This window comes from Erinaceus europaeus, chromosome X (assembly GCF_950295315.1).
Source record: "Erinaceus europaeus chromosome X, mEriEur2.1, whole genome shotgun sequence".
NCBI classification, from domain to species: domain Eukaryota; kingdom Metazoa; phylum Chordata; class Mammalia; order Eulipotyphla; family Erinaceidae; genus Erinaceus; species Erinaceus europaeus.
Window position 1 is genome coordinate 70,692,793 of NC_080185.1, and position 10,990 is coordinate 70,703,782.

At 34.1% G+C, this 10,990-nt stretch overlaps 1 protein-coding gene across 2 annotated transcripts in view; it reads left to right on the forward strand.

Annotated features, from left to right (window-relative positions):
- BRWD3 (bromodomain and WD repeat domain containing 3) overlaps positions 1-10,219 on the forward strand; it is a 236,478-nt gene extending 226,259 nt beyond the window's left edge. Inside the window, exons 38-41 of one of the 2 annotated variants that reach the window (XM_007534008.3) lie at positions 787-950; positions 1,236-1,333; positions 2,316-2,474; positions 4,485-10,219. In XM_007534008.3, coding sequence (XP_007534070.1) covers positions 787-950; positions 1,236-1,333; positions 2,316-2,474; positions 4,485-5,239 — 1,176 coding nt within the window. In that variant the 3' untranslated portion in view covers positions 5,240-10,219. The remainder of the gene's footprint in view (positions 1-786; positions 951-1,235; positions 1,334-2,315; positions 2,475-4,484) is intronic. The other variant, XM_060182523.1, reaches the window with a different exon arrangement.
- Positions 10,220-10,990: the final 771 nt, after the last annotated feature.

Consider the following 10,990-nt stretch of genomic DNA (forward strand, 5'->3'; position numbering starts at 1 on the left):
TTCTGTGCCCACACCCTCCCAACATAACATCACCATAGTTCTCACAAAGTCTTGGAGACAGTTGGTTTGCTTCTGTATTTTGATTTTGCAAGCTCTTGTGTCAAACATTTTAAAGTATAACAAATACTTTTTATGTATTTTCACTATCATTTGAAAACTAATACATCTATACTGTGCAGTAGTTTTATGTTATTTAATATCCTGGTGTTGGCAATATAAGCTATTTCTGTTTGTTTTTTCTTTTTCCTAACATGAATAATAATTCAGTAAATATATTTCACTGAAAATGTGTAAAAGTAATTCTCTACCCTTCCCAATACCAGTTGCTATCTTTAAAAATATGTTAAATTTTACCTGATAATGGTATAATAGTATCTTCATTTCTTCAGAAATAGTATTTTTCTCAAAGTATTTAATAATTTTTATATTTTGTCTGAAAATATTATATTGACATTTGGAGCTGGGAGTTAACTCACCCAGTAGAGTGCATACCTTACCGTGCACAAGGGCCTGAGGTTGAGCCCCTGACCACTACATAGGGGCATCATGCAAAGGGGAAGCTTCAACAGCAATAAAGCATGCTGTGCTGTCTCTCCTTGTCTCTATCTAAAGGAAGGAGAGAGAAACCTCTGGGAGTGATGGAATCATGCAGGTATGAATCCCTAGCATAAATCCTGTTGTGGGGTGGGGTGGAGAATTGTACCATTTGTCCAGGAATGCTTCTAAATTTTATTTTATATCATAAAAATATTTGATAAAATCTGACTGTAATTTTTACCTTTTCAGATCTATAGCATGACACTGCGGTTATCTGCTTTATTTGAAAATCATATTAAAAATATCATCTCTGAATATAAATCAGCAGTCCAAAGTCAGAGAAGGAGAAGGCCACGTTATAGAAAACGTCTAAGAAGCAGCAGCAGCTCATTATCTAGTAGCAGAGCATCTAGGTATATTACATTGGTGTACTATATTTTTAAAAAATTTATGACTATTTTGAGTGAACCTCAAGATAACATTTTTTTTAGAATTCTTAGATCTGTGTAAAATTGAGGTGTGTAACTCAAACTTTTATTTATGTGTATTTTGCTGGGTGTTGTTATATTACCAACTTGAAGTATTTCCCTGAGATTATGGGGCATTCTTTATTTGGTCTGCTTAAGCATTTTGTATCACACTCAGTGTCACAATATGTTGCTAACATAAAAATTATTTGTTTTTGAATAATACTGTAGTCCAAAAGGGAAACAGAAACAAATGAAGTTACAGCCTAAAATTGAACAGAATACCTCAGTGTCTTATGCCAGGACCGGTTCTCCTTTCTCATCTCCTGGTAAATATGCCTTTCGTTCTTGGTGTTATGTATTTTGGTTTCATACATATATTAAGACTTTTAAAAGGCACTATGGTTTACAGTACGAAGTACAATGAATTTAGATGTAGAAAACTGTCTTCCCAATTCTACCTTCTGGTTATATGACCCTGGGTGAGAATTTAGGCCATAGGATTCAGTTTCTTTATTTTTTGTTTTAAATTGGGTGTTGGCTGAATGAATTGTAAAGTAGCTTAGCTTTTTAAAATTTTGTGACTCTTAACTTTTATTATCTATAATATATTAGAATACTCATCTGGATTTGCCAGCACAAACACTGAGAATTCACTATATGTGGAGATGGTTTATTTACACAAGTCTTTCTGACATTCTGTATTTAGAAATTTAGTGGGGAGTCAGGCAGTAGCTCAGCGAGTTAAGCGCAGGTGGCACAAAGCACAAGGACTGGCAGAGGATCCCGATTTGAGCTCTGGCTCCCCACCTGCAGGGAAGTCACTTCACAGGTGGTGAAGCAGTTCTGCAGGTGTCTATATTTCTCTCCCTCTCTCTGTCTTCCCCTCCTCTCTCCATTTCTCTCTGTCCTATCTAACAACAACGACATCAATAACAACAACAATAATAACTACAACAATAATAAATTTTTTTAAAAAAATATAACAGAAGTTGGGCGGTAGCGCAGTGAGTTAAGTGCAGGTGGCGCAAAGCGCAAGGACCGGTGTAAGGATCCCGGTTCGAGCCCCCAGCTCCCCACCTGCAGAGGAGTCGCTTCACAGGCAGTGAAGCAGGTCTGTAGGTGTCTATAAAGAAAAAAGAAAAAAAAGTAGTGATAACATAAATCATTTGTTCCCACAATAATCAGATTTTCTTCAACAAGTTTGCTGTTAAAGTAAAATAACTAAATGAGATATAGTTTTAAAAGCAGTCTGTTTAACTTTCCTGAAAACATGGCAATCATGTTAGCATTACAATCCATAAATGTAAGTTTCAGATGCTGCTGAAGGGCTTTCACTTTATCTACTTGATGATGAGCAAGATGGACCATTTTCTTCATCAAGCTTCAGTGGACAAAGTCGAAGTGGAAATAGCCATGACCCAGGGAAAAACAAATCATTTCGGAACAGAGTTTTACCAGTTAAACAAGGTAGGAAATAAATGTAGGAAGGACATTCATTCTTCATTCTTCATGATGGCAAATGAATCATTTAAAAACTGATGGTGGAGTGGCTGAGACATTGGACTCTCAAAAATGGGGTACAAAGTTCAGTACCCTGTATCACTTGTGCCAGAGTGATGCTCTTGTTCTCTATCTCCCCCTCTTCCTCTCTATTTAATAAATATATATTTTTCCAAAAACTGTTATATCTAGTTTGTAAAATTGCCATGCCTCTATAGGTAATGAGAATCTTTATACTGATCACTATTCAAATTCACATATACAACCTCTATATCTCTTTTTTTTTTAATTTTTTTTAATATTTATTTTATTTATTTATTCCCTTTTGTTGCCCTTGTTGTTTTATTATTGTAGTTATTGTTGTTGTTGTCGTTGTTGGATAGGACAGAGAGAAATGGAGAGAGGAGGGGAAGACAGAGAGGAGGAGAGAAAGATAGACACCTGCAGACCTGCTTCACCGCCTGTGAAGCGACTCCCCTGCAGGTGGGGAGCCGGGGTTCGAACCGGGATCCTCATGCCGGTCCTTGTGCTTTGCGCCACCTGCGCTTAACCCGCTGCGCTACAGCCCGACTCCCACAACCTCTATATCTCTTTATCATACTGGTCTCATTCCCAAGTGCTTCCTAAAACTTTTCCTTTAAGTGCTTATTATCTATTTTTTCGTCTCAAGCTGGGGACTTGAATCCAGATCTTTGTGCATTGTTACATGTGCTCTCTACCAGGTGTTCCACTGCCCCCTAGCAACCTTTTTATACTTAAAACCAACATTTATTCTCACAATTCTGGAGGCTCAATATTCAGAATTGGGTAACAACTCAACCGCTGTCTGGTGAGGGCTCTATTTGTGACTTGTAGATTCTCTTTATCTTGCTGATTCATGTGAATTTTTCTCCATACAATTAGACGTGGGAAGAGGCAGAGAGAGCTCATTCTTTGGAACCTCTCACTCATTTTTGAGAGAGTAATTTTAAGAAATCTAGTGGCTTATAACTATCATCTGTCAATAAGAAAGAGAGCCAGTGCACCATTCTGGCACATGCAATATCAGGATTCAAACTTGTGACCTTGTGCTTTAGAGTCTAATGCCTCGTCCACTGCACCACCTCCCAGGGTGCTCTTTTCACTCATTTTATAAGAATATCACTCTTACTGCATCCATCTTGATGTCTTCTTTTAACTTTAGTGCCTTGAAGAACATACCTCCAAATACAGTCACATCACATTGATGGTTAGGCCTTCAACATAGGCATTTGGAGTAAGTAGAGTAGACACAATTTAACCCAAGAACACCTTGTCGACTAGGCCAGTCTTGTAATTGTACTCATCTTACATCCCTAAACTTTACTTTCGTCTTTTCAGTGTACAATCCTATTTCTTCCTGTCCCAAAGGTTTTTGTTCTCAATTATCTGCTAATTTTTCATTGTCTTCGAATGTTATGATACCCAAGGTCTCAGTTATTACCTACCTTCTCTCTCTATTCTTTCTCAATCCCCCGACACTAAATGTTACATCTTTAGTGATAATTATCAAAATTATATTTCCAGGTCTAAATGACTCTCCGTTGAGCTGTAGACTAGTATATCAATCTGCTTTTTTTCTCTTTGAATATCTACTTGTATCTTTAGAAGTATTTTAAAGGGAAAATAATATGGTCAGGAATGGTGGAGGTGTGCTATAGGCTCAAGCAGCCTCAGTGATAGACCTTGTAGCAAAAAAATATGTATATATGGTTATCTCATCATGCATCACCTACTTCTACTCTCCTCACTGCCCACATGCCTCAAAAATTTAGACATTTTCAGTTTTATTATCTTACATTTCCAACAAATTTAAATTGTAATGCTAACAACCTCTATTGTTTTACCCCATCAATCTTTGAATTCCAAATGTTTTAGTAGACTTTATTTTACTTTTAAAACTAAATAGACATTATCTATGTCTAAACTTAACCTGAAAAATCATTCATCTTGATTTAGATCACTCCCTTGATGGACCTCTTACAAATGGTGATGGCAGAGAGCCCCGGACTGGAATCAAGAGAAAACTACTTAGTGCATCAGAAGAAGATGAAAGCATGGGAAGAGAAGAAAAAGAGCAAAAAGAAACAACAGAGAAATCACACTTATCCTCCTCAGAGAGTGGAGAGTTAGCATCTAGTTTAAGTTCTGAAAGTACTTGTGATTCTGATTCTGACTCTGAATCAACTTCCAGAACAGATCAAGATTATGTAGATGGAGACCATGACTATAGCAAATTTGTACAAACTAGGCCTAAAAGAAAACTCAGAAAACAACATACCAATGGAAAAAGAAACTGGAAGATGAGAGGCACAGGAGGAAGGGGTAGATGGGGCAGATGGGGTAGATGGAGTAGAGGAGGAAGGGGAAGAGGTGGTAGGGGCCGAGGGGGTCGAGGAAGAGGTGGAGGTGGCACTAGGGGAAGAGGGCGAGGAAGAGGAGGAAGAGGTACCTCTAGAGGAGCCACTAGAACCAAACGTGCACGTATTGCAGATGATGAATTTGATACCATGTTTTCGGGACGTTTCAGTAGACTGCCTCGAATTAAAACAAGAAACCAAGGCAGGAGAACTGTTTTATATAATGATGATTCTGATAATGACAATTTTGTGTCCACTGAAGATCCTCTGAATCTTGGTACATCAAGATCAGGCAGAGTGCGTAAGATGACAGAAAAAGCCAGGGTTAGCCATCTCATGGGATGGAATTATTAACAGTCAGTAAACATAAAATAATTTAAAAATATATCAATGGCCTTCTACTGCAGGGAATTTACCAGGAAATCTACAAAGCAAGTTGTGTGGGGACTTCTATTTCCTTTCACATTTGGTGCTTTTCCATTATGCCAGTATACATTTATTTCAAGACTTTTTAGACCTCCACACTTCATTTGTTCAAACAAGCCTTACTCATTAGGCCTTAAATTTTTCAAAATTTTGCCCACACAGACACACTACAGATTTACTACATTAAAGGAGCTTCTTAAGAGTAGCATGACATTTTTAGCTCAATGGAATATCCCTCTTTTGCTTTTGTATCATAGAAGTATAGCACCTTCTTAATAGAGTTTTATGCATTGGTCTGTCGGAAAAGTTATGATGCATTATTGCATAGACAAAAATAGAAAAATATGACATGACTTTTCCAACAACCCAATAATTTGTTTTTGCCATTTTGATTCTTGTACCCAGTAATAATAACTTTTGCACAATACACCAATCCTAAAGGCAGCTATTAAATGTTTACAGTTTCTATATTGTAAGAACGATCTGGATTATTTTACTCTTCCCAGGCCAAACATTCATGAATCGTACTGAAGTATATATTTATACTACAGTTTTGTTTTGTTTTGTTTTGAGGGGTGGGGGGTTATTGATAAGCTTTTCATTGATTTGCTAAATTCATGTTAAAAGTGAGAAAGGGTTGGTGCCTTGTAAATATGTAGCAAATATTTGTGGTGTGTCCTGATGTGTGCATTTACTTTATTAAAAATAATACTTGAGGTATCAGTCTAGACAAGGTGCCAAATGCGAAAGTTTCTTGCGTCCATTTTTTCTTATTATATTTTATTGCATTTAACTGAACTTGTGTAGCTTAGAAGATAATAAATATTTGAAAAATCCTCATTCACAAGAAATAACTTCTAAATAGTAGCTCAGCTACCTCTGTTAACTATAACTACTGGAAATATTAAGGAAAATAGATAAAGTTATTCATTACTAAGGAGAAAAAATTTAAAATCTCGGTAAAAATGAATACCCATAAATTATAAGCTCAGAGGTTGTTAATAAATATATTGACTCTCAAATTAATAGTTGTACTTAACATACCTTCATAAGTACATATACTCTACCTGTGACTTTTATTATAAGATATTTGTGTTTAAGTACATTTGTACTACTGCTTATATCTCTGCCACCACTTACTATTTAACATACCGATTAGTTTTTATTTGAATCTTAAAACGTAACAAAGCATCTACTTTCTTTGAGTTGAAATGTCTTGGCTAGCTTTTTTTTTTTTTATAGCTCATACCATTCCAAAAGTTTCATCTGTTATAATTTTTGTAAAGGACTGATTGTTCTGCACTCTGATATTTTTAAAATATTAATTTAATGAAAAAAATAATCTTTAAAACCCTTATGGTCTTGTTTACACCAGAAGGGTGTACATGATTCCAAATGAGATTTTGGTTCCCAGATTAGTTTTACTCCTCAAATCTTGAAAGACTGCAAATTCTAATTTCCCTGTCACTTAGATTTTTTTTTTTTTTAGAGTAGAGGGATAATACTAATATCCCTGTCTCCCTCTCCTCTCTCTTTCCCCCTCACTTCCCCCCATACTCTCTCACATATCTGTTGCACTTACATAGGACTTGTGGGATAACAGACTTAAACTATGTTTACCATCTCTATATTTTTCTTTAGCTAATGTTTTCAGTCTTATGCATCTGAAAACCCATAAGTGCATAGAACAAAGAATACAAGTAAGTTGCTTCTTATAATTGGGTCAAGTAGGAGTTATTCTAGAACTAACATCTTTAAAGTGTTTATATGTAGTAAAAATGATGTTCATGCTTTGAAAAAGTATTGTGAATAGTTAATGGCACTAACTTCTATTACTAGGCAGTAGACAAGTTTATTTTTGTTTGTTTGTTTTTGTTTCCCATGAAACCTAAACTACTTCTGGTTATTTCTCAATTATCATTTTCAACCATGGCATAGATTTTGGAACATCTATATTTGAATTTATTTTTTTTCTCAAATGTTCTATATCATTTCTCATCTTTTGGATATTTAGACTAAATGTGCCTATGTTCCCCTAAAATCAATAACACTTTGACCTACCCTTATCAAAGTGACATAGTTAACATAAGTTCATGAATACACACAGCAAAAGTGTATCACCTATATCTTATTAGTGTGAATTTTTTGTTGACATTCTTCTGTGAAGAGCTGACTCCCCCCCCCCCCCCGCCCTTTTTTTTAAAATCAGAGCACTGATCAGCTCTGGCTTAAGGTAGTGGGAGGGGTTGAATCTGCAACTTTGAAGTCTCAGACATGAGAGTCTCTTTCAATAACCTTTATGCTATCTACTCCCCAGAGCTGACCTTTTAAAAATGTAGAAAAATGTGTTTTTTTTTTGTTTTAGTTGTCTTGAGCTTTATAATTTATTTTGAAAAATAAAAATGCCACATGTATTGCCCAAATGTCAAGACTTTCTGAGTTTGGATAATTATATTAATAAGGCTGCAGACATTTTAAATGTAGTTAAATGCTGTGAAAATACCAGTAAATATCATTTTAATCTAATGTCTATTTCAGTCATTAGAATTAGAAGAGTTAGTCACCAAGATATGTTAGATGAACATAATTATGATAAATTACAAAACAGTTCATTTACTAGTTGAGTAAAAATGAATTTAATTTCTTTAAAAAGTAAAAATGTGAACAATATAACTTTTTACTTTTATATCTAAACTCCTCCCCACAAATTAGTCATTGCTTTTTTTTTTTTTTTTTTTGTGACGCTGTCTGTTGCAAGTGTGTTAACATTTGTACCACATGGAATAAAAGGGCACTTGCATTTCTTAGAGGTGCTTTAAACCAAAATGACATGAGTTCAGCCATAGCAAAGCAAGTTGTAAGTGAGCTAAGATTTTTGAAGAAAAGTCTAAATTATTAATTGATAAAAAAATAAAACACTGTTATGTCTATGAGAGTGCACATGTAAAAGAGACTAATTTTATGGTAGATATCAAGTCATTGAGTGTAATATTTCTCATGAATGCTAACAATGATTTAATTCCCAACTAAAGATATTAATATGTATATGTTTATGAAAAATAATTGTGTGTTTCTTTTATGACTTATTTGTGTTTATCTCTTCAAAGCAATAGGATGCTCTGCAAAATAGTCACTAGCCTAGTGACTAAATTTGTGTGTGCGCATACAGGTGTGTATGTGTATATTTTTCCCAAGTTGACACACTTTATCTCAAACATTTAACAAATGAAGTTTTGTATGGAAGACAGCTGTGTTTCACTAACAGTTCTTTGCTTCTACTGTAAAGTACTAAGCATGTATCATCTATTTAATTTTGTCTTACACCTATATCCCTTATTTTTATAATTCAACCTAACAGTTTTTCTGTTTATTGTCCCAGTGATCAGTTTTGTGCTAGAATTCTTCCAGCAACACATTCTCTCTCCCAAAAGCTAAGAAACTGAGTAAAATCCATAAATCTTATCCTGTACAACCATGTGTTTAGGTATTTAACTCAGCGTTAGAATGATCTGAAATAAATTTAAGTGGTTTATCTTTTTGGTGTATTCCTATAGATTGTCATTTTACAGTAACAATGATTTAAAAAGAAAGATATGAATGCCTCATAATTTTTGATAAAAATTTTTGAATAGTTCAAATTTTGTATGTTGATGGACTGATAGCTTATTACATAATTTGGGAATGATTTTATGCACATTTACCAACTGGTACTTATTTTTAAAGTTAGAATTTTCATATCCACAAAACACATCCTATATAATTTCTGTGATACTTCTATGTCCAGCCATTTAAATAATTACCAACATTTTGAATTCCAGAATAAATAATTTACCTATGGGGAAAGGGATAGAACTTGTGACATTAAAATTCATTTTCTTAAAATGGTAGCCACCCCCCCATTTCCATAATTTTTTGTGTTACACAAAACTAAGATATTTTTATTAAAAATAAAGCAATCTAAGATAATTTTAAGGCTTGTTTCTAAGATGTGAAAATATTTCCATGCTTTTTTATTTTTACTTCTTAGTAAAGTTTAATTATCAGCTTTGATTAAATGCTAATATAAAGTTGTTTTATAGTGCTATATTTCATAGACCATGAATTGCCTTCAAGATTCTTGTTGTTCAAATCTTATGTTGCTGTATCCTTGACTATGTTCCTTTCTACTACTCCTCTCCTGTCTACATTTATCCCCACTTCATTTTCTGAATGAATACTATACCTAATTTAACATACTTCAACAAGACTGGCAATTCATGATTCAATGATGATAGAAGTACAATAGAAAGGCCCTGCAGTTTAGAATTAAGATGTATTTGTTTATTTATACATATACCCATTTTATACTTAATTAAATCTAAAATATGAGACTTTGACATTTAAAAGCATGATAAGTATTTTCTAAAACATAAAAACTATTGATACATATTAAAATTGCCATTGGACTTTTAAAATCACCTAAAAAATAATTAGAAACCCAGTTGGGAAATGTGTTTTTACATATGTCACCAGCTACATCTTAGGCAGTACTATAAATGTTAATTTTTTAAAACGATACTGTGGTGATGGCAATCAGTAATTTATTTCTTTGTCCTGTAAGTTATCATTGTCTTTTGTAACCCTTTACACAGTATTAACAAAATTGTACTTTATGTTTATTATTAGTATCCATAACTTTTAAGATGGAAAATCATTCAGTTAAAATTTGATGTAATACTGTATGTGGGCAAAATGTCCATTAAATTAAGATTCAGTAAAGAAAGGTAAGCAAACTGACTTGATTTATAAAATTTTTTTGTTTAGCAGTTGTCAGTCATTATAGGCAATTATCTTCAAAGACAAATAAATGAACTAATTTGTTACCATTCTTTATGGGATGTTTACAATAAAATTCCAGGTTGTATGGAATCAGTTGCACTCTTGCTACTTTATGCTTCCTGTCAAACATTAGAGATAAACTAACAATAAGAAAAACATCTAGTTTTGCCTCTCCATTATCCAGTTTCAGAGGTTGTAACATGTAACTCTTGGCTCTTTTTTGTCTCTTTGTCAGACATTTTATCTATTTATTTAATAATGGTTTACATTATTATTAAATTATAAGGGTAGAGTTTCAGACCATAACAGTCACTAAAGTTTGGTGGCTCTTCTGATAGCTAGCATAGTTGTCCCAGTCTAAGAGACAATTCAGTTATATATTTTTGCAAGTTCATGTATTTTGATTATCTATATCCCACATGAGTATAACCACCTATTAATAATAGTAATATTTCACCGAATAATCACCTCTAGGTTTATCCATTTCTGTCCCAAAGGATGTGATATGTTTTATAATTGCAAACTAATTGCATTGAATATGTATCTCATAACTTTATCCAGTCACAACAATTTTCACTTCTGTTGCTTCCATACATTGGGTTTTATGAACATGGATTTTTTAAAAAAAAAATTTTATCATCTTTATTTATTGGATAGAGACAGCCAGAAATCGAGAAGGGGAAAGACAGAGAGACACCTGCAGCACTGCTTCATCACTTGCAAAGCTTTCCCCCTGCAGGTGGGGACCGGGGACTCGAACCTGGGTCCTTATGCATTGTAATATGTGTGCTCAGCCAGGTGCACCACCACCCGGCCCCATGGATTTTATCTTTTTTCATTCACTTGTAAATGTGATGCTGC